We start from the raw sequence: 27,208 nt of genomic DNA on the forward strand, positions 1-27,208 counted from the left end.
TTTGCATGTCACTGAAATATATGCAATGAAACTATGGCGAACATCTTGCTGGATCGGATTTTGTTGTTGTACACGTCATTATCTGCTTCCTCTGCAAAGGTCGAATCTTTTAATGATTCTGCATTGTCCTAATCACTTGATCGTAACGGCATGTTGGTACACAAATACTCGAGTAATATCAACGCGCATTACAATATACACGCAGTTAAAACTTATACATTTGATATTCCTTATTTGATCATTAGTTAATTGTCCCCGTTAACCTGTTTCTATTTTTTTTACAAAAGTCTAATTGTGACGCTGGCCACGTTACAATTACGCTATACGTCGATGGGTCTTTAAGGTCCGGCGTTCGGTGCGGTTACGTCACTGTCCAGACTGAGTTACGTTACTGTTGGGTTGTTGCGTCGACGTCGCCGCCAGTGGTGCTACGCTAGTTTTAGGTCACTACCGGTACAGTGATGCTACGCTCGGTTATTTAGACCACTACGAGTGCGGTTCGTAACAACCTAATGCAGTTTCATGACGGTCGAAGCGGTGCTTAACATCCGAACGATATTATATTGCGTGGAGATACCACTAGAGTATCGCGGTACCAACATGGCGACTTGTCAGGTGATTGGGACATGCGGAGCTGTTATTGGCTTCGACTCCTTGTGGTCGGACATTTAATAATTTGTACACTGCATATGATTATCCTTCAGGATTTGAACCATATTTTCTTTGAAGATGTTTCATTGATTATGTCCGCGTAAATTAAAGTCTTATAACTAGCCCATTTTTGGATGTGATTGAGCTGTTGTTTGTATTGCATGCTTTTTGCACCTTTTCTATTTGCACCTCGTTGTATTATTTTTGTCTTTTTGTCGTTGTTGTCGTGCACATGTGTATGTGCATTTGTTGTTTCATTTTTGTCTACGGGGGGGTTCTTTAACCTGCGTGGACAGTAACATCCCGCAAGGGTTTCTCACCAAAGTAGAAACCCACTACCATTGGCTGGGGGCTTGTCGTGCCGTAGTGGCTTTCCACCAACGCCAGCCAAATAAAATATCAAGGTATTTTAATCTTGTTTTAATTTTTCAGAAGGCAATTAATTGATGATCATGTTTTTGCCTCAAGTGATTGATCGTAAACCACTAGATTGACTAGAATACAAATAAACATGAAATACCTTTATATCATTAAAGTGGTCAATAATGTACTGTTATCCAAATTATCAGCAATAAAAATAGACAAAATTATAACTGTTAAGCTGACATGCAGGTATTGAAACAGAACACCCATGTTATAACGACTGTCGTTTTCCGGCCACGCGAGGACAAAGCAATCTACATTCATTCGCACATTGTAGAAAACGCATGCGTATTGTAGGAGAGATATTACTTTAAAATTTAATTAAATGTTCGAAAAGCGTTAGTATCTTAGAAAGTATCAGGACGCCATTTGTCTCCCTTCTTCAGTAAACAAACTTAGTACACAAACGCCGAATAATTACCACGAACTTGGTTATGCTGTGTCCCTTCGGTTTGTCTATTAGAGTTGTTATTGTTTACATTAGTCCATTGTATGGTTGCACCACTGCCTATATAATAGGTATATATATAAGCGTTATTTTTACTTACATATTTGCAAAGAAAGCTTTATGTTCGTATTCCGATTTTTTTTGTAGCCTGTAATGTGTGTAGCTTATACGGCATACTTACAGCGTACGATGGAGCGCAGTGTATTTAAAAGTGTGGTAAATGTATTGAAATGGCACTATATAGAAAAAGTTCGAAGACAGGTTTTATATTTTATAATTATTTATATGCTTTTTGTTTAATTGTATTTTAGATTCTTGTTACATAAAACTGATTTCAAGGACAATGGATGAAAACCATCATATAGCGCATTCTACAACAGTAGAAATATTTATATAGCAGGGTGGGAGAAGATAGGACACATTTTTATTCTTTCGTTCTCGTCTTATTTGGTAGTAAAAACAAAGAATTATAAAACCCATCGTCACGACTTCCATAGACCGTTGTTAATTCTTTGAAACACGATTAGGATCTTCAGGCACTACATGTGCTAAAGGTATTCCATCTTCTCCTACCCTACTATTTTCTTTTTGCTTGTGTCTTTTATACTCTTGTTAAAACTGATTTTAAGGTCAGTAGAAGAAAGCCACCGCTTGTCATACAGCGTAATCTACAACAGTTTGTGGCGACGTTGTTTACAATTACTGCGTTAATCATAAACTAGACCTGCGGCTGTTGTGTTTACTTATGAATGTAACTGTGTAAGACAGTTAGCACACATGTTGTTTTGATCAGTCGAGGTTATGAATTCGCAGTAGTATGTGTAAGTTCTGCGGGTAAAGTAATTACATGCACAGTTAGATATGAATTAAAGTAAATGCATACTAAAAAAATGTTATGCGTCTTTAACCTTTACAGCTCAGCAATTTAAATTTTTATTCAAGTGTCTTCGTTTAAAACGATGGCTGGTAAGAAAGTTGCTTTGAACTGGTCTCAACTGGTTCCATTTTTCGTCGCCATTACCATATTCTTTCCTTTGTATTGCTTGCATATGAACGAATACATCACAATTCCAATGAAAATATTTTGGTTATTAAAGGTATGACTCGCTATGTGGTATAATTATAGTAGAATGAATAGGTTTATAGTCATACTATGGTTTAATGCATTATACTTTTGTGTTTCAGTGTTTTCCAATTTATTCTTTGATTCGTTTCGTCTGCAAGCAGTTCTATTCATTCAACGGTTTGCGGAATGACACATTTTCGTTTTTGATCGTCGTGGGATTAGCACTTTCTTCTGTTGGAGATATTTTTCTTCAAGACGGAAAAAATCGAACCAACGACAGCTTCTTTTTAGGTATAGTATATAGTGGGAAAAGATGGAACACTTTTCACTTTTTTTTCACGTCCCATTTGTTAGTAAACAAAAACATTCAAAGAATTATAAAACCGTATCCTCGCGTCTTCCGTGGACCGTTGTTAATTGTATAAAACGCGATCAGGATATTTGGGTGTTATGTCCTAAAGGCGGTGTCAGGTATTCCACCACCATATACTCTATAAACAGTCTTCATAGTCTCTAGTAGACTTTATAAAACATAATGCTGTTGTTGCAAACCTATACACAGTGTATTGACATAACGTCTGGGTTTTAGACACCAGCTGGAAAAAGTATTAGCATTTTTGGATATCAAACTGATATTTATTTATGGTTACTTGTGTTTTGAATACCCCGTGGCTTTATTTCTTATTGACAGTTTAATCGGTTGTTTGATTGTATAGGCACTACTATACAGTGTATAGCCATTTCTATTTATCACACGAAATCAATTAACCAAGGTAACGGATACACCAGCTTATTCAGTGTCAATATGTACAAGTCATATCCACACAGCTCCTACAATACTGTATTGCGTATCACCATCCCGCTCTTTGATGGTATAGTAGAGTGGGGGAGATGGAAACTTTTTCATTTTATTTACTCGTCCCATTTGTTAGTAAACAAAAAACATTCAAAAAATTATAAAACCGTATCCCCACGACTCCCATAGACCATTGTTGGTTGTTTAAAAAACGACCAGGATATTTGGAAATTATGTGCCAAGGGTGTCCCGTTTTCCCCACCCTACTGTATATACCAAACCCTGTCTAGCTATCTTTATGTTGCATTAAATTCGTTTTAAGTTGACTGCTTTTGTGCAAACGTTACTGGTTTTTATTTGTTCAGGGTTGTTAGCATTCTTGCTTGCTCATATCTGCTACATACAAGCATTTAAATGGACGCCGCTCAAGCCAGGATTGTTCTTTCTCCTTCTTTTCTTGGTGATTATAGAAACGAAGTAAGTAGACTATAATAGTAGTGTGTGGTAAGATGAAACACATTTAGCACGTAGTATTTAAATACGCGGATCGTATTTTAAACAATTAACAATGGTCTATGTGAGTCGTGACGTGTTCTTTGTTTACTACCGAATCGGACGAGAAAATACAATGAAACGGTGTCCCATCTTCCCTCCACCTTACTATATATTAATCTATACACGGTTGTACCGGTAACTATAGTGCAACGATTCTTCGTTTTACACTCTTTTTTTACAAAGAGTTGATTATACTTATACATAAACACTTGGTAGGAAACAAGACTGAATTTTGTTCTTCTGTAATGTTGAATTTTGAAGGAAAACGTATAAAATACGTAAGCTTTATATTGTACTGTTATGGCCTAGTTTGTTAATTTTAAGTTATGGCCAAATTTAAAACACAAAACCCGCATTGTTATATTCCCAAACCCATACATTACACAGCCTTCTATTCGGCGGTGATGTTTTGGCAAAATACCCGCCGACGTTGTCAATTGGAGTGTACGTTTATACTGCTGTCATTGGCATCATGCTTTGGAGATCATGGGCACGGGTAAACTTTGGCCAGTTACTTGCGGGTAAGGATATAAGGCTCGTTGTAATTAAAAAAATTATGCTCCAGGTGAGGCTCGAACTCACAACCTCCGCATGTTTCCGATACTGTTATATAAGTACGGCGCGCTAACCGATTGCGCCACTGGAGCTATACATGCTAAAATTCTATATATAATACATGCAATTTAACAAATTATGAAATCCAAAAGATGTTAACCAGAAAACTGGTTTTGCTTTCATAACCCAATTCCCAACAAAATACCACATAAGTGCATTACTTTTTATCCCAGCTTTTATATATCCAAGCGTGGTACGGCGTTTTTTGGTGATCGATTTAAAAATAATGCTCCAGGTGAGGCTCGAACTCACAACCTCCGCATGTCTCCGATACTGTTATATAAGTACGGCGCGCTAACCGATTGCGCCACTGGGGCTGTCTATTAGACGGGTGGTTTAATTTATATTATCGAAAAAAACACTGATTATTTAAAAATAACGTAAAAGATGTCGGTGCTCGTTCAAATGTATTACGATTGCTGTTCTGTTTGTGACTATAAAATAAGAAGAAAACAATGCTCCAGGTGAGGCTCGAACTCACAACCTCCGCATGTCTCCGATACTGTTATATAAGTACGGCGCGCTAACCAATTGCGCCAATGGAGCGGTGTTCAGGCTTAGTAGTTAAATGAATAACACCGAGAAAAAATACCAATCACCCTCAAAAAGCATAAGCATACGGTGCGTATAACAAAAATAATAATAATAATAATAATAATTTATTGCTAACCGATTGCGCCAGTGAAACTTCTTGTCGAAGTAACAACTTCTTGAAAACTATTTTTATCGTTTTAGGACATTGGCAGCCGCTGTGTGGCGCTGTGGGTGCAATTTTCTTTGTTGTGTCCGACACCATAATAGCTGTGTCGAAATTTCGAGGCCGATTTCCGGGTTCTGGTTTTCTAATTATGACGACATATTACGCCGCGCAACTTGCTATTGCACTAACAGTCACGAGACGAGTCAACTGATGGCAAATGTTATCTATGTGAATTGTTATTAAAACGCAAGTTCGTTACAGACCCAGCAGCATATTCAATATGTTTGTAAAATATTCTATCTATAGTAAGGTTGGGGAAGACAGGAAACCTTTAGCGCATATTATCGAAGTATCCTCATCGTGTTTTAAACGATTAAGAATGGTTTAAATTGGAATCGTCCCCCACCCTACTATATGACTTGCGTACATCTATTGCTGGTTTAATATTATAAAAGCATTTTACTTTATGCAGAAGTAAAAGGGATAAAACAATGATAAAGCATAATTGGCAGCAGTTTATTGTTTAACAGTTTTCTAATTATAGAAAATGCGTAAGCCTATTTAAAGATAAGGCGTGATAGAATATATGCATCTTTAGCGGACACGAGAAATTTTCTAATCTGAAAATTGAGCGTTATATAGATTCGTGCGTCGTACGAGATTACGGTTACGTCACAAACGTTTAATTCTGGAAACTTTTTCCTTTTGCCTAACTGTATTTGAACTAAAAACAGTTAATGTAGGTCGTAGGCTATACATATATAATAGGGTGGGGAAAGATGTGACACCTTTAGCACTTAATATTCAAATATCGAGATTGCTTTGGAGTTATAAACAATTAAAAACGGTCTATGAAAGTCGTGAGGATACGGTTTTATAATTCTTTGAATGTTCTTTGTTTACAACCAAATGAGTCGAAAAATAGAATGAAAAGCTGTCCCATCTCCCCCATCCTACTATATATAACTAGTTGTATATATACATATATATTTATTTATTCATTCATTGCAATAAACCTAATGGACACGTTTATTTGCCAACTTAATTTACAACCGGTCATCTCTTCTTTGTAGTATATCGGCCAAAAAGGAAACTGTTGCAAGACGTAAACAGTTACATCAAACACGCCTAACCGCCACCGCAGCATTCTTATGACGCTTTGAGGTTATGCATTATTGAAGGTTTAAATATGTAGCGGTCATGTTTCAGACATACCACCGCCAAAAAGTTGTATGTATGAATAATTTTTTTAATTACCTAGTCCAAATAGGCAGCTGGTATTCGCTGCGGATCTGGATAAGATCCATGTAATTTGACAGTAGAAGCAAAATTAGATTTTAGTTAAAGAAAGTATCAGTTAAACATGACCTCAGAAAAGCCGACATTAAACGGTTTTGTATTTATTTATGAATCATATAGTAGGGTAGGGGAAGATGGGGCACCTTTTCATTCTATTTTTCATCCCATTTTGTGGTAAACAAATTATAAAACCGTATTCTCACAACTCCCATACACCATTGTTAATTGTTTAAAACACGATCAGTATATTTTGATATTATGTGCTTAAAGTGTCCCATCATCCCCCAACCCACTATATATAAGTCATAGTCATAGTTACGCACGCTTGTGACGGCGTGTTGTTTTCGTACACGAAAAGTTGTGACGCGCAAGTGTTTAATGTGTAACAGCTTATATGTGTATCTATAACAAAAACAATCATATCGTGCTGTGATGCCGCAGTTCATAGTTTGATGGCTGTATAAGTATAGGGTTCCATGAAATATTTTCGCGAACTGCATAAGATAGGGAAAGGATGTGGTTAGCGATAGCGTTCTGCAAGTTATAGCAGGCCATTCCAGGGTATTGTCATTTTTATTCTCTTCCTAATAAGGGAAGTTTCATTTTACGCGTAAGCATATTGACGCATGCACGCCGCCAACACTATTTTAATAAACATTCCCCCGACCCCATGCCTGTATGACCAGCTTTGTTATTTCGTTTCCAGCTAAGTCTCAAAACGTGATGGGACACTTGCGTACGGGCCGATATTTTTAGTCGCGGCTGCTGTCGAATTATCTTAGAAATTAAATTTGTTGTCAAATTAATTTCAAGGCAGATCGCGGCAACAAGCGTGTAATGGAAGCGTAATTGAATTATTACATAGTTGTTTTTTTGTTCCGTACAGGCCCGACAAGTTAAATAATTTATTGCAGATCGCTTACAGGAACAAAAACGGTATTTTTTCTGAGTCAGTTGTACGCAGCAGTTGTCGCGTGTGTAGGCGGAAGTGGTGCTCTGCAATACATTAAACCTTTTTTGTCATAATTTTTTTTTAACTTGTACTTAAGCGAAGTGCAAAACGTTGGAGCGAATGTGTAGCAAGTTTTATTTATGCGAACTTCGTAGATACGTATACAGAATATAAGGCGATGTTAGAACTAGTATTGATATGTGTAAGTTTTGTTGTTCTGGGTCATTGCAACGTCCAACGTAAGTAACCTATATATTTTATGTTTAGTGTGGTGGGGGAAGATGGGAAATTTTTATTCTATTTTCTCGTCTCATTTCGTAAGAAACAAAGATCATTAAAAGAATTATAAATGCATTTCCTCACGACTTCCATAGACAGTTGTGAATTGTTTAAAACACGATCAGGATATTTGAATATTATAAGTGCCTAAGGTGTCCTTCCATGCCCTACTGTATCCCCCACCCTTATAATATATATTGTAGGGTGGGGGGAGACGGGGCACCTTTATCACATTATGTCCAAATATCCTGATCGTGTTTTAAAGTTTAAACAATTAACAACAGTCTATGGTAATTCTAAAGATACGGATTTATAATACTTTTAATGTTCTTTGTTTACTAACAAATAAGATAAGAAAATCTAATGAAAAGGTCTCCCATCCTCCCCAATCTACAATGTAGGCTATATATGCAATTGTAGCGGTTGATTGTGCTCTAGCACAGATTTAATGATATAAAGATAGCCAAATTTAACAGTAATACATAAAGATTGAATATAAAGCAACGTCGTATAGCGAAAACAAAAGCATGACAGGAATAGAATGCAGTTTCGCTGCTTTCGTAACATCTACTTTCCCGTCATTCTAATCGTGATAATAAAACAATTACCCAGTTGTGTGTATGCCAGGCGAGGCAATTGCCACATGCCAATGACGCGTTTTATTGTTTTGCTACACGTGTTTTTCGTTATATAAACCTTCACTTTCCTGTACTGTGAGGCAGTACGGGGCTTGCAATACCCTGCTGTTCTCACTTTGTCTCTAAGCTCGATGTCGCACTTTCACCGTACAATAAACTGAGAAGTGTCATACATCGGTGTGCAATGCGTTGCGGAGTCGGATAGCGTGTGCGTCGGGGCAGGATGGAACAGCGTCGTCGCGAGGCTTCGGAGCGCGAACCCGCAACTTCAACATTAGCCGCCCCCCACAATTGGTGAAACGCTGGACACAATCCTTCCGATGGCAACTGCAGTCAACGGTGAATCTTTTTCTGTTTATCTATACTTTATGCATATTGTGAGCTGACCACTCACAGGGTTTCACTAGTCTATGTGGCCCGAATATTATATACTTTATTACTGTTGAAGTAGGGTCCGACAAAGACCTCCAACTAGCATAACCGTTGAGTTGTTATATGTGCTTTATACTTTATTACTGTTGAGGTGAGTCTGACTAAGACCCCAACAAGCATAACCGTTGAGATGGGTAAAATAATGTTTTCCCCCAACGAGTGATGGCAAAATGCCCTCTTATACCTATTTTTTAGGCTTATTGTGAGTTAATACACTCGCAGGGTTTCATTAATGTTATGGCCCGAATGTCTATTTTTTCTTTGGTCTTATATTTGTATGCATATTGTGAGTTAGCACACTCACAGGGATTCAGCTGCCTATACCTGAACCACTACCTTACAGTAAATTGTTCGCTTGTTACTGCAGAAGCCATATGTCGTTTAAAACCCAGTTTTATCTCTACCTATCTTACCCGCTCGTTATTGTATTTAAATATTCAATCTCTATGGCATTAGTACTTTCTCTCCAATTTGTTTTTCAGACAATCTGCTGCTCGAGTACTGATACTCTACTGATACCCTGCACGACACTACGAAAGCGTGAGCGAAATTTGATCAAATGTCCTCATCGATGCCTAGTCTGGTCTGCTCAACACAAGAAGTTGCGAATCTTGCAACAAGTCTACCGTCGTGAACATGCCAAGTAGCGACAAAACAATTTCAAGATGAGGAACAAATGAACAATACTCGCGATTGCGGACGTATATGAAACCATTCTGTGTGGTGTGGGCGTATTTGTAGCGGTTGATTGTGCTCTAGCACAGATTTAATGATATAAAGATAGCCAAATTTAACACTAATACATAAAGATTGAATATAAAGCAACGTCGTATAGCGAAAACAAAAGCATGACAGGAATAGAATGCAGTTTCGCTGCTTTCGTAACATCTACTTTCCCGTCATTCTAATCGTGATAATAAAACAATTACCCAGTTGTGTGTATGCCAGGCGAGGCAATTGCCACATGCCAATGACGCGTTTTATTGTTTTGCTACACGTGTTTTTCGTTATATAAACCTTCACTTTCCTGTACTGTGAGGCAGTACGGGGCTTGCAATACCCTGCTGTTCTCACTTTGTCTCTAAGCTCGATGTCGCACTTTCACCGTACAATAAACTGAGATGTGCCGTACAAGTGTCTAACATCGGTGTGCAATGCGTTGCGGAGTCGGATAGCGCGTGTGTCGGGGCAGGATGGAACAGCGTCGTCGCGAGGCTTCGGAGCGCGAACCCACAACTTCAACATTAGCCGCCCCCCACACAATATTGCGGTCCATCACATTATTGGAACCATTAGTGCCCACCATTTATTATTGTTAACATATTTGTTGTGGTTGTGGTGCAAATAACCTATATCTTGCGCTTAAAAATAATTGTTGTGCTAGTAAACCCCAAGAACATTAAAATGCTAATGGCACACCATTCACGTGACTAATCCCGCACCCAAATTGTGCTTTAACTATCGCACATGTATCACGTTTGTTACGATGGTCAATTTAATCTAATTACTGATATTTTTATTCAAATTTAATTTTCTTCCTAAAGCGAACAAAACAATGGATTACAACGGCACAACAGTTCTATTTTTTCTACAAGAAAGGAGTTTTTCGAAAGCCAACCAACTTTGTCAAATTCACCACAACGCCTCACTGGTGTTTGTCAAAAACGAGCAAATTCAGATGGCGATTTCAAACGAGTTAAATAATTTCACATATGAAAACCCATCTTTCCGGCTAAAGCCGTACCACACTCTGTTCTGGGTAGGGGCCAAGGCCATTGCGTCGCGGCCCAGTTGTTGGCATTGGTTGGATGGTAGTACTCTTTCAAATGGGAAGCGCTATGGACAGCGGCAGCGGCAATACCACAACTGGTTTTTGCACGAACCAAGTTATGGCAAGATTAACACCGAGTATTGCCTTGGATTAACCGCAAATAATAGAAATCTTTCCGAGCAACAATTTCCAGAAAAACGGGGTGGATGGGTAGATGACGAATGTACCAAGAAAAAATACTTTATTTGCCGAACAGGTGAGGTTTATCCTGTCCGCAAACAACGAGTTACCCGAACTGTTATTTTAAATTATATTTCTATGTAACCTTGATCGTAAGTGGGAATTTCCCGGCTGGTCAATTTCAACTATTTCTAATTTTTTTATTGAACGGAACTTAAAATGCTAAGGAAAAAGTTAGGTTTTATGTAGCGTTCTATAGAACACCAGTTAGTGTTAGATAGACCGCCTAATTACCGTCAACCGCCTAATTTCAGAGGGTTTTTATACAAAAACGGTTAATTTTCGCAAATGCGTTGCTTAACCAAATTATAGCATAGCTTCACAAGTCCTTACGTTAGTACTTTGCGTAGTTCTTTTGTGAAGAGTAAGCATAAAGCAACAACATATAAGAATCCTAAACTTAGCGTCACATTCCAGATCCTACATGAATGTCAAGTGATATAACATAAATAATACATTTTTGTGCGAGTGAAGAATTTTTCCTCACCTTATTTGCTAACTACTAACCCCTATAACCCCTAACTACTAACGCCTATAAGTATAACCAATACCCACCTAACCATCAACCCCTAAGCCTAATCTGCTATGTACTGTAGGATTTTTTACTAGTACCTACATTTTTTGTACAGTTTGATTAAAAAGCTTTAGGGTAATTCACCAAGCATGACCAGCGTTGGTAATGATAAACCGGTCTTGCAAGATAGTGACTTAATCCTTAAAATAAGGACTTTAAACCCGCACATTGTATGCGCGCTGTGCGCTGGTTATTTTATCGATGCTACAACCATTTCGGAATGCTCCCACACTTTCTGCAAGAGCTGCATTGTCAAGCATCTGCAGACGAAGAAGTCATGCCCAGAGTGCAGCCAGAAGATCCATGAAACGCAACCTCTGATGAACCTTCGGAGCGACCGTGTGATGCAGGACGTTGTTTACAAACTCGTCCCGAATCTCTTCCAAGCAGAGCAGCAAAGAGAAGCGGAGTTCTACAGAAGCAGAGGAGTGGACTTCTCCCTGAGTGGGAGTCATCTTCTTAACATCGGGACTCCGCTAAAATATACGCAACAAAAAGTTCTCCGAGACACTTCCGATCTCGACGTGCCGAAAATTGATGCGCGGAAGATCCCAAATGTGCATATTGCGCACAGATATAAATTTGATGAAAAACTATACTTCCAACTGATGTTGGACGAAACAATGTTACCGTACCATGATGGTGGTTTAATTAGGTTTGAAAATCTTACTTTTAAAGAGCTACCAAAGTACATACGTTGCCCAGGTCGTGCTACTGTGTGGCATATTGAGAAAATTATCGCTTCACAATTAAGGCTCGGCAGCGAGCATGTGCTACAGCTGTCATGTTGTGGCAGGGACTTGGACAGCTCTACCGGCTTAAAGCAAATTACTTTAATGTCGTATTATAGTAAATCGAACGCTGGATTTGAAAATCAATGTATTCCAATTATAAAGTACAAAGTTGAAATGAGATGATGGACTAATTACTTGTACAGTTCATCAGGTCTTAAAAATCACCTGATATAAAAGCAGAAAAGCTTACATTGAAGCTATGCATTGAATTACTAAACCCAATTTGTAAAATCAACAATAGGCCTATGATTCAATAAATGCTGCCTTTATTTTACTGCAGCTTTTAAACTACTGCCAATCTTGAATCTGTATTTGTTTTTTTATTCTGTGTTTTCTGCTTTACATTACCAACTTTTATGTCTACTTTAAAAGGTTTAATACTATGGCATGCAGCATTTGTCTATATGAAAACACACTCACATATTTAAACAGATGTTTTATATTTTCAAATAAAAATTGAGTCATGTAGTTCTAAGACAAGTCAGTTTTAAGTCTATAAAAATAAATCCATAGAACTTTTATATTACTGCAGTCAAAATTAGAGAACAGTGTTGAAAAGTATTATAAATGTAAGTTTTATATATATAGTAGGGTGGGAGAAGAGAGGACACATTTTTTCTCTATTTTCCTATGCCATTTGGTAGTAAACAAAGAACATTCAAAGGATTATAAAACTGTATGTTCACGACTCCTATAGGCAGTTATTGATTGTTTAAAAAACAATCAGGATAATTGGATCATGTGCTAAAGATGTCCCATCTTCCCTCACCCTACTATACTATGGGCCTACTTATTTTTGTTGTTTACTCTTTTTTAAATTTAAATGTACAATCTTGATCCTTCTTTGAAAATTTTCCCTTTTAATTTAGGCCAGCAGATTCCAAGCAACGTACAAAATGACGAGTGTGTTTGTGAATACGGATACTACCATGATGGATCAACCTGCGCAGGTTAACTAGTAGTTTAGCTTCTAAAATTTCTTCATATAATTTTAGTTGAAAACAAATTTATAAAATAAACTACCAACAAAATGCTACAGCTTATATTTATATTGTTTCAGCACATTTCGGTTGAATTTTATTTCATTCATAAATCGTGCATGCAATATTCTATAATTTCCTTAGAAATTGATTCTATACGCTAAAAAAAACAAAAGGCGTTTGCCCTAATACAACTAAAAAGGTTGTTAAACCAATTAAAATATAAACAAATAGACTTTAAGTATTTGTTGGTAAAAACAGTCATTGTAGAAACAACAGTCTTTGTGTTAAATTGTTAAACCGAAAAGCGTTTAGTCCAAAAAAAAAACCTGAAAGGTTGTTAAACCAAATAAACCATACAGAAAAAAAGACTTTACAGTTTTTGCTTCATTGACTCATTTTAATTCTATATGAAGTACCTTGTATATAGTTTGTATGTATATAGTTTCATGTTATTTTATTGTGATTTCTTTATCATAATCAGTTGATCCTTGCTTTGGCATGCAATGTGGTGTAAATTCTGACTGCGTGCGGTTTGAAGGCTGCGTTTGCCAACGAGGCTTTGAAACAGAACCTTTGACACAGCAGTGTGTAGGTAAATTCAAGTTTTTGCTTCTGTTCTGTAAGTTTAAGTCTCACGCTAGTAGTTGGGGGTATGGGCAGAGTACTTTTAACACATTTCACAAAATATATGCAATAATTTGCTAAAAAACCTTCAATTAAAGTTTTTACTTTTATTTTATAAATAAAAGCCCCACACCAGTAGATAGGGATGTAGGTCAGAGTTTTTACTTTTTAGACCTTTCACAAAATGTTCTTGTTTATTTTTCTGTAAACACATGCAATGTCTGGGTTTAATTTGCTGTAAACACACAAAATTTCTACATTTAAATTGCTGAAAACCCTTAGATATTGATGAATGTCATCCCAAAAGGCTTGACTGCCCATCATACACAGTTTGTGTTAACACTGCAGGAAGCTTTAGTTGCGAATGTAGTACTGGATTTCAGCGTTTTGGTTCTCATTGCTCGGGTAAATAAGTTAAGCATGGAGTTTATTTTATACTAAATTATCATAGGAAGAAATATCTTAAATATATATATATTACGATATTTCTTCTTGTGATAAATGCATGTGCAATACTAAATATATTTATTTTATGCTGTATTTTGTTATATCGCGTCCAGCACCGCGTCAAAGTGGTAATCAAAGGTCTCATATGTCATATCTAATTGTAGTGTTAATATCAAGAAGCACTTTAAGCTTTCCAAACTAAAATGGTAAATTGGGTCACAGAAATTAATTAACAAAATACAAAAAAAATAAAATTTATTGACAAAAAAAATTATGTTAACAAAAAATTATTAGCTTCACAAAGTTTTTTTCGAAATAAAGTAGTGAACATTTTTCAAAATTGTATCTCATTTTTTTTCCAGATGTATTCACACAATTTTTTTTTTTCACAGACATTGATGAATGCAGTACTAACAACTCATGCTCTGAAAACTCTGATTGCACAAACACAAATGGAAGTTACAATTGCCAGTGTCATAGAGGATATTCTGGTAATGGAAAAACATGTGCAGGTAATTAATGTACAGGTCCTCTCTTTACACTTTCTATTAGAAGACTAACTTGATATTAATTATGAATGGCTAGTTTGTCCGCTCGGTGTAGCGACCACGCTTATTTTCTTCCAATTAAATGTAAATATGTTATAACTGTAAGTGCGTTTTAACAACTGTTGTTTTGTCGCTATATCCTGTCTTTTTGTTTAAAATATTTCTAATCTTCGCTACCGTAATCAAAGAGACAAATATAGTTATTATCATTATTTAATATGCAAAACACAGACTCTTTCTATTGTGTATAGACTATGTCTTTGGCGAGGCATGCAATGCAATATAACATGTTTTTTTTAATTGGCAATCAGGGCCGATACATTTGTTTTGTTCTATAATTTAGCAAAAGTGTGCAGTGACCAATATATTAGTTGCTAAAACTTCTCTGCATCATTGCATGTACAACATATATTTAATTTGTGATGAAAAGTTTACACCCATTCAAAAATTTTTGTTTAAAAATCACCACCTAAAGCGAAACTCAAAAATAATAATTCTACTTGTTAAATTTTTTTGTGGTTTATTAATAATTTAGAAAAAATAATTAAGTTTGTTATTGGTATGCTTTGCTAAATTCTAAAAAGTGACCTTACTCAAAAAATGTTTCAATTAAAAATTGACATCTAAAGCGAAAAATAGGTGATAATTTGAAGTTTTGTTTTTAATACTTTAATTAAAATATGTGCCATTTCTAATTACCTAAAGTTACCTAAGTGACCTAAGGGTAGTTAGGTTCACATTTTGTTCCAAATTAGACAAAAATAATCATGTTTATATAATTGGTATGCTTTACTTAGGTATGTGACATATATAGATACTGAAAAGTGACCTTTGGTTCAGAGTATGTGCAGTATATAGTCGTGTATGTACTCATGTTATGTTAGATGACTCTTACCCATTTTTATATAGTATGCATTAAAGGGGTCAAGACAGGTCAAAAATACTGTCTAGACTTAACTGATTCACTGATAATGATTTTTTTGTAACTAAGCTGTTGTATCGCTTAAAAATGACAAATTCGGTAAAAAGTTACTAAAAATTACTAAAATGGTAAAACTTATCTTCATTAGTTTGTTTTTAACGTTTTAATTTTTTTGTGTTTAATTTTTTTGAATGTTGCTTAAGGACAATGTCTTAATGTGGGGCAATAAACTGATTTTTTTAGTAAAATATAGGCGAAAAATTTGTTTGTTTCTTTTTATAAAAATAATGTTTATGGTTACAGACATTAATGAGTGTGAAAATGGTGAAGATATTTGTCATCAAAATGCTGACTGCATAAACACCAATGGCAGTTTTAGTTGCGAATGCAAAACTGGCTACAGTGGCAATGGGTCCATATGTTATGGTAGGTAATAATACATAAAATATATTTATCACAGCACAAGACCATGGTATTTTTTAGTGTTTAGGTTCTTGTGTATTTTGTGTCAATTGGACTAAAATATGTACTTTAGTTAAAACATGTTAAATCATTGGGCAAGACACTTAACTGTTAAATAATGGGTTGTCCAAATTATTAGCTGCACATAAAAAAAAACAAAAAAAAAACAGTTATACTCTGACAAAGTAACATACTTGGTAACTCATAAGCTATAAAAACAATAAAAAATGTTTGCTAGGTTTTATTTATGTTGTTTAATCAGTAAAATGGGACAAAAATTACATTGAATCAGTTGTCAACAAATTGAAACATAGTTTTATGTAGATTTAGATGAGTGTGAAGCCATGACAAATGCATGTCAATCAAATGAGATTTGTAGCAACACTGAGGGAAGCTATACGTGTCATTGTGTTCAAGGTTTTGAAAGGAGTGGAAATCAATGTATTGGTAAGAATTTTATTTATCCTACCCCAAAAATGTTAATTATATTTAATCTGTTAAATAATGTTAAAAGTTTTGTATATTTTTAGGTAGGTGCTAATTTTATAACCACTGAAACCCTTGGCCTTGCTGTATTACTTACAAACAGTTTTTCGGCTTTTGTTCAAAAGTGGATTGTGATTTTTGCTATTAAATAATGTTAAAAGTATTGCATTTATTTAGCATTGTAGGTAATTTTTAATTCTACAACCACTGTTGACGATTTAAATACTTTTATAAACGCTTTCTGTTTTTACTATTTACGATTTTTTCGACAGAGAGTGCTGTTGTATTATTGAATAATGTTAAAAGTTTTGTATATTTTTGTAATTATATGTAATTACTACATGTCTATATCTATAACCACTAATGACTCTTTAAATACTTTTATAAATGCTTGCTACATTACTTACAAACATTTTTTTCTCAAGGGCAGAAAGTGCTGTTTTACTGTTGAATAATGTAAAAGTTTTGTAGATTTTTTGAAATATAGGTAATTACTAATTCTATAACCACTGATGACACTATAAAAACTTTTATAAATGCTTGCTACATTACTTCAAAACATTTTTTTCTCAATGGCAAAAAGTGCTGTTTTAGTAAACTAAAACTTATATTGTAGATATTAATGAATGTGAAGGAACAACAGTTTGTCCTCATTTTGCAACATGTCATAACACCGTGGGTGGATTTCATTGCAACTGCAGCATCACCCATTATATGGATGGTGACAATCAATGTATTGGTGTGTATAACTGTTATATTGAATATACCTTGTGCCCACTTATGAGTTACCGTGTATGCAACTTTGTAGGAAGTGGTTTGTTAAGGTTTTTGGTTTTTGTATGGCTGAAAATTTGTAACTAAAACAACCAATTTTGACCTTCATGAATGTCACTTTTTTATGGCAGGCACCCCTGGCAATAACACAGGTGTTCTATTCCAAACCACTTATGCCTGTCTAGAGTTACTAACTCATGCCTGCTAAGAGTATGGTACTTTCCAACTGGTTGTTAAAACGCTAAAGTAAGGAAGTGGCTACTAACCTACTTTGTTTTGTAAAACGAACCCAAAATTATGAACAACCTCTATTGTATGTTTTTCCCATAGAAAAGAGCTTAGCTTGTAGCAATGACTCACAATGTGCGGGAAATGCTACCTGTTTGGGTTCTTCCAGTGGAAAGTTTTGTGAGTGCAACCATGGATATGATGGCTTTCCTGTTTACAAATGCATTGGTGAGATGGCACGTGACGCATATTTATACTCTGTGCATATAGTAGGGTGGGAGGAGATAGAACACCTTTAGCACATAATGTTTAAATATCCTGATCGTGTTTTAAACAATTAACAACAGTCTATTTTCAAGCATTCGTAAATTTCTATGTCTTCTAAACCTATTGTAAAATAAAATTATACTCAATTTTCAATATTGCCATTAATTTTATAAAATTTCTCTGAGCCTACTTTTATAAGATTTATTTGAGCCCAGTAAATTCTATACCTTAACCTATCGTAAAATAAAATCACTATATTTTCAATAATGTTATTATTTTTATAAGATTTCTGTGAGCCCGGAAATGTTGAAGGATTTAATTTTCCAAAAACAAGAGTTGACACGACTGCTTTCTCCACACAACTTTGTCCGAAAGGTAAAAATTTGCTTTAAATTAGTTTATTTTTCTGTAAGAAATATTTCTGCTCTAAATTAGTTTATTTTTGTGTGGGTAAAATATTTCTGCTCTAAATTTTTTTTTTTTCTGTAAAAAATATTTCTTCACTAAATTAGTTTATTTTCCCTATAAAAAAAGGTTTATTTATTTAAATTATCATATAACTTATAGTCCTGCAGAAAATGTAGCTTTTGCATAATGTATAATAAATCAACACCTATTATAAGTGTGTGTTTATATTCAAGTCACCAATCTCTTCACTGTAGGATTTCCAATGGCATCAGCTGTATGTAATGTAAAAGCCACTGAAACCGATATTGTGTCTTTATTTTCCATCAAAGTACAAATCCCATGCAATACAACTCTAGCATCATCTATAGTGAGTAACAGCCATATTGTTTATATTTTTGATGTTTTTTTGGGTGTATAGTAGGGTGGGGAAGATGGGACACCTTTTCATTCCAATTCTCGTCCCATTTGGGAGTAAACAAAAAACATTTAAAGAATTTTAAACCGTATTTTTACAACTCCCATAGACCATTGTTAATTGTTCAGTACACGAAACAATTTGCATACATGGTAACTCAAAAGAAATGTTGCCCTGCCATGTGAGGATAAATATTGCACCTTGAAGAAGATGGTTTAAATAGGCATTGGTTAGCAAAGTAATTTATTACCATTTTTTTCCATTCTGTTACCATTTTTTTTCTAGATACTGACAAATAACATAACAAGCCAGCAATTGGAGTCCCACACTGCTGTCGTAGAACTTCTGGCTTCTAATTCATCAAATTTAAGTAACAAAGACACAAACTTAATCGTTGACTATCTTTCCACTATACAAGAATCAGCAGAAAGCAATCAACTTGAGGTATTTTAATTATATCACATTTTCGTGGTGGGTCTAGTTAGATCTCCAGGCTTCAGCACTGTGACAAGGTGTGGTTAGCGCGCCTGCCTCTCACCCAGAAGTAATGGGTTTACAGTTCGTCGCTGCTACCATTGTGCGCTTATGTGTCCTTTGGCGAGACACATATTGGAAATTGCTCCAACCCAGTGGTCATTATTAGGTTGTCCAAACTATCATACAGAAAAAAAATTATAAAAAATAATCACTTGCAAGCCACAAAGTAACATACTTGGTAACTCGTAAGCAGGCACGACCAGGTGTATGAAACAAAACACCCGTGTTTAACGACTGACATTTTCCGCCCATGCGAGGATAAAGCAAGTTACATTTATATCATATTAATTGGTAATAATAAATCGTAGGGTACTACCTAATTATCCATTACAAACATTTTTTCCACAGATAAAAACTGAGGCATTTAAGTCTGTAGTCTCAATCTCAGTGTCTGTAGCAGAAGGCTTAGGAATAAATAATACTCCAAAAAACGAAGCAATAAATTTGAAACAAAGGGTTGCGAAAGCTTTTTCGTCTATGACGCAAACTGTAATCTTGGAAAACGAAGTTTTGGGTTTGGAAAATGATGTTTTATCTTTAATGGTAAGTTGGGAAGATGTAGTTGTTTTTGTTTTAGGTGTTTTTGAAAAAAAATTTCAGGTGCAATTTTTTTGTGGTTTAAGAAGTGTTTGGGCAACTCAAAAGTTCAACAAAAATGATACAAAAAATATCATTTAAATGCACCATGAATTGTTGTGGTATCAATATATACAAATTTTAATCTCTTAAACAATTCATTTTTAGATTAGAGACAAATGTGCAAACCGTACCAGAAATTATAAAAAAATAATAATAATTAGGGGTGCACAAGTGTTTGTTTTTTTTTTGGTTGCTAGTGGAACCCAAAATTATTTTTTCAGCAACCCTTAATATTTCCTGTCTTCGAGTTAACAGGTTCTTTTTCTTTTTGCTGGGTAAAATTAAAAAAAAAATCAAATAAAATGGTCACCCACGCAATTTTTATATGTGGTGACTTTAATCGGAAAGGAGGTGTATGAAACAGAACATTCATGTTATAACTTCTGATGTTGCCCTGCCACGCGACAATCAACAAGTTACAGCGATTCATTATAAATGGCACACATGGGTTAGTCTGGTCGAGAACTTCTGGTCTTTAATATTAGGCTTGTGAGTTGCCATGTAAGATTGCCAGATGTCTGACATTAAATTTTCATGCAGGTTTCCGACCAACTCTCCAATCTTTCTATCTCGTTTTCGCCGGAAATTATTGGCAGTGTTGCCAGACCTGTAAAAATAGTGTTGCCAGCTGCTGCATTGAAGTCTGTAGTTAAAAAAAAGGTGAAGCGCAGCACTGGAGTGGGAAGTGTGAGGTCTTCCTTTGTATGGTATCGGAAAAACTTGCTTTTTGATTCACCAGAAAATGCTACTTCTGTGAGTACTTTACTTACTGAAGTTTTAAAGCAACTTCAAAATAAATTATTCTAAGTAACAAAACCTACTTAGTTAATAACAAATGCAGAACTTTGTAATTAACTACTTTTCCGTTTCTTCCTTGACATTTTTAGAGTTTCTTTTGATTTAAAAATATTATTTTTTGCTATTGGACATTACATATAACGGTTTTTCTTGCACCACTGATTATCATTGGTAATCTATATAATATATATTAAACTTAATTAATTTTAACGACCCCATTTTAGATGACCATATTTATATATATATATTTGTATATAATTTTTAAAACTCCTGCTTAAAACTTCCAGATCGTATCAGCGGACCTTGGTTTAAACATTCCAATTAACAATCTGCCGGAACCTGTTGTCATCGAACATGATGGTGTGTTTGCCAAACATGGACTTTCTCCAGCAAATAAGCAATCTCTGACAGTGAGTGCCATATCTGCAGTGTTTAAGTGAAAAATGACTAAATTAAAATTATATATAGTAGGGTGGAGGAAGATGGAGCACCTTTAGCACATAATATTCAAATAACCTGATCGTTTTTTTTATGTGTCCTTGGGCAAGACACTTAATGGCAATTGCTCCAACTCAGAAATCACTAAATGGCAATTGCTCCAACTCAGAAATCACTAACAGTTTGTCCAAAATATTTTTTTTAGGTGAATAAAACACAATTATCTTGTGTGTATTGGGACTTTGATACAGGAGGTTGGGAAACTGCTGGCTGTTGGTTGAATTACACATCCGATAAACCAGTTTGCTTGTGCAGCCATCTTACAAATTTTGCTTTATTAGTGGTTGGTGGAATTTCTTATATTTTTATTGTATAATATGCTTAAATAGAGCTTCTGGGTATTTTTTTTATATGGGTCAGTACACACACTTGGTAATAATCAAACATAAATGGCTTGTTTGTCTGCTAGGTGAAACGACCACGCTTATTTTTTTCCAATTAAATGTAAATATGTTTTTAACTGTAAGCATGTTTTAACAACAGTTGTTTTGTCGCTATATCCTGTCTTTTCGTTTAAAATATTTCTAAATCTTCGCTACCGTAATCGAAGAGACAAATAAAATTAATATTATATTACTATTATTACATTCTATATGAGTGAGGTTTCATGGCTTGCCACCCTAGGTGACACCAGGGCGTGAATTGGTCTATTACCACAATTTTTCTTCCGTACTTTAAGATGTAAACATTATTTTATGACCCCAACAAAACTATATTTATTTTACAACATTGGTGTACATTTTCTAATTTTTCTTATATGTTTAAATAAATAGGCACCAATAAGCTTATTGAACAGTTTCTAAAACTATGTGCCAGGATATAGTAGTGTGTCGTCTGTGGTGTGCCAGAGTTTGTTTTTTTTTTACAGTAATTTTTTAAATATTATAAATATATATGTATATTTTTTTACCCATGCAAAACATATCTAAAGAATCCAGTTATTCTATAATTCTTGGATTTAAAAAAATTAAGTTTCCTATTGTATACAGACCACTATACAAGTACCTTCTGGGACAGCATTATCCGTTGTGAGTGACATTGGATGTGTGATATCTATAGTTGGCTTATTTTTAACAATCATAGCGCACTTGTTACATCGGTGAGACAATTTCTATTAATTTATTTTATAATTTAAAATTAATGGCATGTATAATAGTGTGGGGGAAGCTGAGAAGCTTTTTTTTTCTACTTTCTGGTCTCATTTGGTAGTAAACAAAAAACATTCAAAGAATTATAAAACCGTATCCTTACAACTCCCATAGACCTTTGTTGATTGTTCAGTGGTCACTAATGGGTTGTCCAAATTATCAGCCATACATAAAATATCCGCCAAAAAACAATCACCCACAAAGTAACATACATGGTAACTCGTAAGCTAGCATAAAGTGTATTAAACAGAAACCTATGTTATATTAACTGTAGTTTTTCGGCTGCGCAAGGATAAGGTAATTTACATTCATCCATTTTTTTTAGTGATACTCGCAACAGGCGTCCAGCCAAGATTCTACTGAACATCTGCAGTAACTTGCTTATTGCTTACTTCATATTTGTGGTGGGCGTGTCGCAAACATCAAATCGAACCGGGTGCAAAGTAGTTGCTGTGTTGCTGCATTACTTCTTTCTAACCACGTGGTGCTGGATGTCTGTATACAGCTATGACATGTACATGTCACTTGTTAAGGTGGGAATATATATTTTACAGATTGCAATTGATAAATAAACAATTATATAGTAGGGTGGGGGAAGACGGGATTTTTAGCACATAATATCCAAATATCCTGATGGTTTTTTATATGTCCTTGGGCAAGACACTTACGCTAATTGCTCCAACTCAGAGGTCACTAATGGGTTGTCCAAACACTTAAAAAAAATAATCACTCACAAAGTAACATATTTAGTAACTCATAAGCTGGCACAAGGTGTATAAAACAGAACACACGTGTTATAACGCCTGTTCTTTTTCCGGCCATGCGAGGATAAATTAAGTTACATTCAATGCCACAAACAAAATTCATTGCACTTAACCTGGCCTAAAATATAACTCTTTTATTGCAGGTGTTTCATAAAAGTCAGCATCAGTTTTTACAACGGACATCACTTTTTGCATACGTGGTACCGTTTGTTATTGTTGTAATATCTGCCAGTGTTACTATGGGATACTTAGACCTTCAAAATGAGGTTACTCCATATGGAATATGTAAGTATTTTGTAATTAAACTGTTAAATGAACTTATGTGCCGTAGTCATCAGTTTTGCGTTGTGGCCATTAATGGTGTTAATGTATTTCATTCAAAATTTTATGCCAACTTTTTTGACATGCCGCTGCTGTTTTGAATAGATGAATGAATGTAACTTATTTAGCCTTATTTAGCAAATTTGTTTGGCCTTATTTAGCGAATTTAATTTATGGGCAGTAGTCCTGAGTTTTGTGTTGTGGCCATTAATGGTGCTCCAATATCTCATGCAAAATTTTTGCCAACTTGTTTCACCTATCTCTCCCCTTTAGATGAATAAATGAATGTAACTTATTTACCCTCGTTTACAGGGCAATGACAGTTGTTATAACACGGGTGTTCTGGTTCATACACCTCGTGCCATTTTACGAGTAACTATGTATCTAACTTTGTAGGTAAATATTTTTTATAGATTTTTTTTATGTATGGCTGATAATTTAGACAACTCATTAGTGACCACTGGGTTGAAGAAATTGTCGCTGTCTTTCCTAAAAAGCCATACTCCCACAACGGTAGCAATGTCGGGCCTTGAACCCATAACCTCTAAATTGGAGACAGGCCCTCACCATTGTGCCACGGCAATTTTCTGATATATAACTTAACACTAATTACAACTCACACACAAATATATGATATATAACTTTTTATGATCTTGATTTTTATGATCTATATCTATATTTACGCTCATGATAATCTTCTTGCAGTGGAGGACCCTTTTAAGTCCTCATCCTACATCTCGGATCACATGTGCTGGCTGCGAGGGAACTCTCTTTACTTCAGTTTCCTCCTCCCAGTTGGAATGATGTTGATTTTCAACATCTTTGTTTTTGTATCTGTTTCCAGGGAGCTGGCACTCAAAAATAAATCGGTAATTTTTTAAAAATGTATTTTTACTAAACCATTATATCAGTGTATAATATTCTGTAATTGCGATTTTATTTTGGGATTTCAAGCAGCTCGCATTTTAAACATAAATCAGTAATTTTTTTAATGTATATTCAGTTATGTTAATCAATTCCTGTAATTGCTAATTTAGTTTAAGATTTATATTTGTAACAATATAAAATTGACTTAAAAGCGACCAAGTTTTGTCAGAATTAAACAAAAATCTATTCTTTTAGTAAAATCATTTTATTTAAATACTATGTCAATTCCCAAATTTTCATTTTAATATAGTACGGTGGAGAAAGACGGGACACATTTAGCACATAATATCCAAACATCTTGATCGTGTTTTAAACAACTAGAACGGTCTATGAGAGTTGTGAGCATGGGGTTTTATATTTCTTTGAACGTTCTTTGTTTACTACCAAATAGGACAAAAAATGGAAAGAAAGGTGTCCCATCTTCCCCCGCCCTACTAAATATATGTTTCTAAACATAACAAATAAACCCACTTTTTCATAGGCGACCTCGCCTAACCTGAAACGTTCAACAAAACAATCACTCACAATCGCTATTACCATGACCTCACTAATGGGTCTAACATGGGTGTTGGGGTATTTTATTTTGATATCAACCGATGTTGTTTATGTCACTGTTTTCAGTTGGTTGTTTGCCCTATTCAACACACTACAGGTAAGAGCTTATTCAGCACTACTGTCATTAAAACATCTCATTTTACTGCTATCATTGTGAGCCTATGTGTCCTTGGGCAAGACATTTATTATCAGCCATATATGAAAATAAAAAATAAATTTCCCTCAAAATAAGCACCTACAAAGTTACATACTTGGTAACTCGCAAGCTGGCAGGAGGTGTATGAAGTATAAGGTGTATGATACAGAAAATGTTATAACGACTGTCGTTTTCCGGCCAAGCGAGGATAAAGCAAGTTACATTTACATTCATTCATACGTAGATACACACAGATGTTATGTTTTATACACCTCGTGCTCACTTGCGGGTGACCATGTGTGTTTCTTCATTGGTGATTATTTTGGAAGGAATATTTCTTATTTTATGTATGGCTGATAATTTAGACAGCCCATTGGTGACCACTAGGTTGGAGCAATTCCCGTTAAGTGGCTTGCCCAAGGACACATACGCCCACAATGGTAGCAGCAACGAGCCTTAACCACGGCGAAAATTACCGTTAAGTCTGCCAAGAAGGCACGCCCACCATGGCAAATTGGCGAAGTAACATACTTAACAACTCGTCAGCTGGCACGAGGTGTATGAAACAAAACACATGTGTTATAACGACTGTAGTTTTCGCGCCACGCGAGGATAAAGTAAGTTACATTCATTCATTCATTCATCTCACACTTTCACTTATTCCACAACAGGGCTTCTTCATCTTTTACCTAACGTCGGTGCGGCGATCGGACATGCGCTCAGTGTGGCTACGGCCTTTCCGTAGCTACCGTAGCTCAGACCTTTCGGCAGACAATGCGAAAACGCGAAGCAAGAGCACATACTCACTTAAAGAGACCGCGGCAGCGGATTCGACCGAAAAGACTCGAAAAACAACATTCACTCAAATTTAATTCTTTTCACCTGCTAATGCATTGTCTTCAGTTTTATTTAGATGTCGTTTTCTAAGTTCGAATTGCGTATGAACGTTGCGTGTCATTCAGTTTTGTAGTCACTTTGAACCAGCATTTCTTAAACTGGGGTAAGCTTACCTCTTGGGGCAAATTCCTTGTATTTAAAGGGTAAATGAGTTACTGATCAAATCCACATCAGTTGACGGGACAGAAAAATTGTGCCAATTGTAGAGTTTAACAAGACCTTGAACAACTCGTTGCCAAAAAGTAAGCGATTCATCGCATTGAATATAACTGATATATAGTAAGGCGGCGGAAGATGGGACAACTTTTCATTCCATTTTCTCGTCCTGTTTGGTACTAAACAAAAAGCATTCAAAGAATTATAAAACCGTATACTCACGACTTCCATATAACGTTGTTAATTGTTTAAAACACGATCAGGATACTTGTATATTGTGTACCAAAGGTGTCCCATCTTCCTCCACCCTACTATAATTAGGTATTTATGCTTTTTAATAAATGAGCGCATTTTTACATACTTGGGGTAAATCTGATAAGCATCTTCGTTAAAAAGGTCAATCATACAAAACGTTTAAGAACCAATGCTTTAAACTTAGAATGGCGTCAAAAACGTCCCGCAGTAAAAATAGTTGTACATTTAAAAATTTCATTTATGTGTTATTCCAGTTGGTTATATTATTTTCTACCTCTTTTTATCTGTTTTACCTGTACAAATTATTGATGTCATTCTAAGACATTAATTTTGTTCGCTTGTATATGTTACCTAATTTCCAAACGTTGTGTTCATCCACTTAAACATAAATATAGTAGGGTGGGGGAAGTTGGGACACCTTTTTATTTTCTCCTCCCGTTTGGTAGAAAACAAAGAACATATAAAGAATTATAAAACCAGAACCTCACGACTTCCATAAACCGTTGTTAATTGTTTAAAACACGATCAGGATATCTGGATATTATTGCTAAGGGTGTCCCATCTTACCCCACACTATTCAAATCGATACAGTTCTTGTAGCATAATCTGCAGATGCGTGTTTTCAATAAATGTATTTTATTTTCAAGTGGCGGCTAACAGCAGTTGTTATAACACAGGTGTGCTGTTTTATACACCTCGTGCCAGCGTATTACGAGTTATCACATATGTAACTTTAAAAGTGTTTATTTATGTTATTTTTTTATTTATGGCTGTCAATTT

General features: G+C 35.3%; 3 protein-coding genes and 3 non-coding genes across 9 annotated transcripts; 3 read left to right on the top strand and 3 right to left on the bottom strand.

Moving 5' to 3' along the window:
- Positions 1-977: 977 nt before the first annotated feature.
- LOC149729757 (lysoplasmalogenase TMEM86A-like) lies at positions 978-9,988 on the top strand. The gene is made up of 5 exons (XM_089886666.1): positions 978-2,619; positions 2,708-2,879; positions 3,750-3,861; positions 4,327-4,460; positions 5,290-9,988. Exons 1-5 carry the CDS (start codon positions 2,482-2,484, stop codon positions 5,463-5,465), a joined length of 732 nt encoding a protein of 243 aa, XP_089742792.1. The 5' UTR covers positions 978-2,481; the 3' UTR covers positions 5,466-9,988.
- Trnai-uau (transfer RNA isoleucine (anticodon UAU)) lies at positions 4,497-4,586 on the bottom strand. Its single transcript is given in 2 exon segments — positions 4,497-4,532; positions 4,549-4,586. It is a non-coding gene; the product is annotated as a tRNA-Ile (tRNA).
- On the bottom strand, positions 4,782-4,871 carry Trnai-uau (transfer RNA isoleucine (anticodon UAU)). The gene is given in 2 exon segments: positions 4,782-4,817; positions 4,834-4,871. It is a non-coding gene; the product is annotated as a tRNA-Ile (tRNA).
- Trnai-uau (transfer RNA isoleucine (anticodon UAU)) lies at positions 5,011-5,100 on the bottom strand. The gene is given in 2 exon segments: positions 5,011-5,046; positions 5,063-5,100. It is a non-coding gene; the product is annotated as a tRNA-Ile (tRNA).
- Positions 7,610-27,160, top strand: LOC149729761 (adhesion G protein-coupled receptor G7-like). 4 transcript variants are annotated; one of them, XM_089886633.1, is made up of 23 exons: positions 7,610-7,744; positions 10,399-10,881; positions 13,103-13,183; positions 13,698-13,808; positions 14,123-14,245; positions 14,680-14,799; positions 16,061-16,183; positions 16,544-16,666; positions 17,322-17,444; positions 17,810-17,935; positions 18,260-18,349; positions 18,637-18,749; positions 19,083-19,241; positions 19,683-19,877; positions 20,514-20,726; positions 21,059-21,181; positions 21,415-21,552; positions 22,259-22,368; positions 22,743-22,950; positions 23,325-23,466; positions 24,208-24,371; positions 24,911-25,081; positions 25,792-27,160. In XM_089886633.1, the coding sequence occupies exons 1-23, from the start codon at positions 7,684-7,686 to the stop codon at positions 25,990-25,992; spliced, it is 3,501 nt and encodes a 1,166-aa protein (XP_089742759.1). In that variant the 5' UTR covers positions 7,610-7,683; the 3' UTR covers positions 25,993-27,160. The 4 variants fall into 4 exon arrangements, with proteins under 4 accessions (XP_089742759.1, XP_089742760.1, XP_089742761.1 ...); XM_089886634.1 differs by lacking the exon at positions 13,698-13,808; XM_089886636.1 differs by lacking the exons at positions 7,610-7,744; positions 10,399-10,881 and adding an exon at positions 12,752-12,802.
- Positions 11,449-12,662, top strand: LOC149729762 (polycomb group RING finger protein 1-like). The gene has a single exon (XM_089886648.1). It carries the CDS (start codon positions 11,529-11,531, stop codon positions 12,354-12,356), a length of 828 nt encoding a protein of 275 aa, XP_089742774.1. The 5' UTR covers positions 11,449-11,528; the 3' UTR covers positions 12,357-12,662.
- Positions 27,161-27,208: the final 48 nt, after the last annotated feature.

Source organism: Ciona robusta, chromosome 10 (assembly GCF_009617815.1).
Source record: "Ciona robusta chromosome 10, ASM961781v2".
NCBI classification, from domain to species: domain Eukaryota; kingdom Metazoa; phylum Chordata; class Ascidiacea; order Phlebobranchia; family Cionidae; genus Ciona; species Ciona robusta.

What these genes read in the sequence shown, in the direction of transcription:
- LOC149729757 (XM_089886666.1), top strand. Translation starts at nt 2,482, where the DNA reads ATGGCTGGTAAGAAAGTTGCTTTGAACTGGTCTCAACTGGTTCCATTT. An exon ending in AAATATTTTGGTTATTAAAG is followed by an intron (nt 2,620 to 2,707) that starts GTATGACTCGCT and finishes TTTGTGTTTCAG; the next exon opens with TGTTTTCCAATTTATTCTTT. An exon ending in CAACGACAGCTTCTTTTTAG is followed by an intron (nt 2,880 to 3,749) that starts GTATAGTATATA and finishes TTATTTGTTCAG; the next exon opens with GGTTGTTAGCATTCTTGCTT.
- LOC149729761 (XM_089886633.1), top strand. Translation starts at nt 7,684, where the DNA reads ATGTTAGAACTAGTATTGATATGTGTAAGTTTTGTTGTTCTGGGTCAT. An exon ending in TGATGGATCAACCTGCGCAG is followed by an intron (nt 13,184 to 13,697) that starts GTTAACTAGTAG and finishes TATCATAATCAG; the next exon opens with TTGATCCTTGCTTTGGCATG. An exon ending in CAAATAAGCAATCTCTGACA is followed by an intron (nt 21,182 to 21,414) that starts GTGAGTGCCATA and finishes TATTTTTTTTAG; the next exon opens with GTGAATAAAACACAATTATC.
- LOC149729762 (XM_089886648.1), top strand. Translation starts at nt 11,529, where the DNA reads ATGACCAGCGTTGGTAATGATAAACCGGTCTTGCAAGATAGTGACTTA.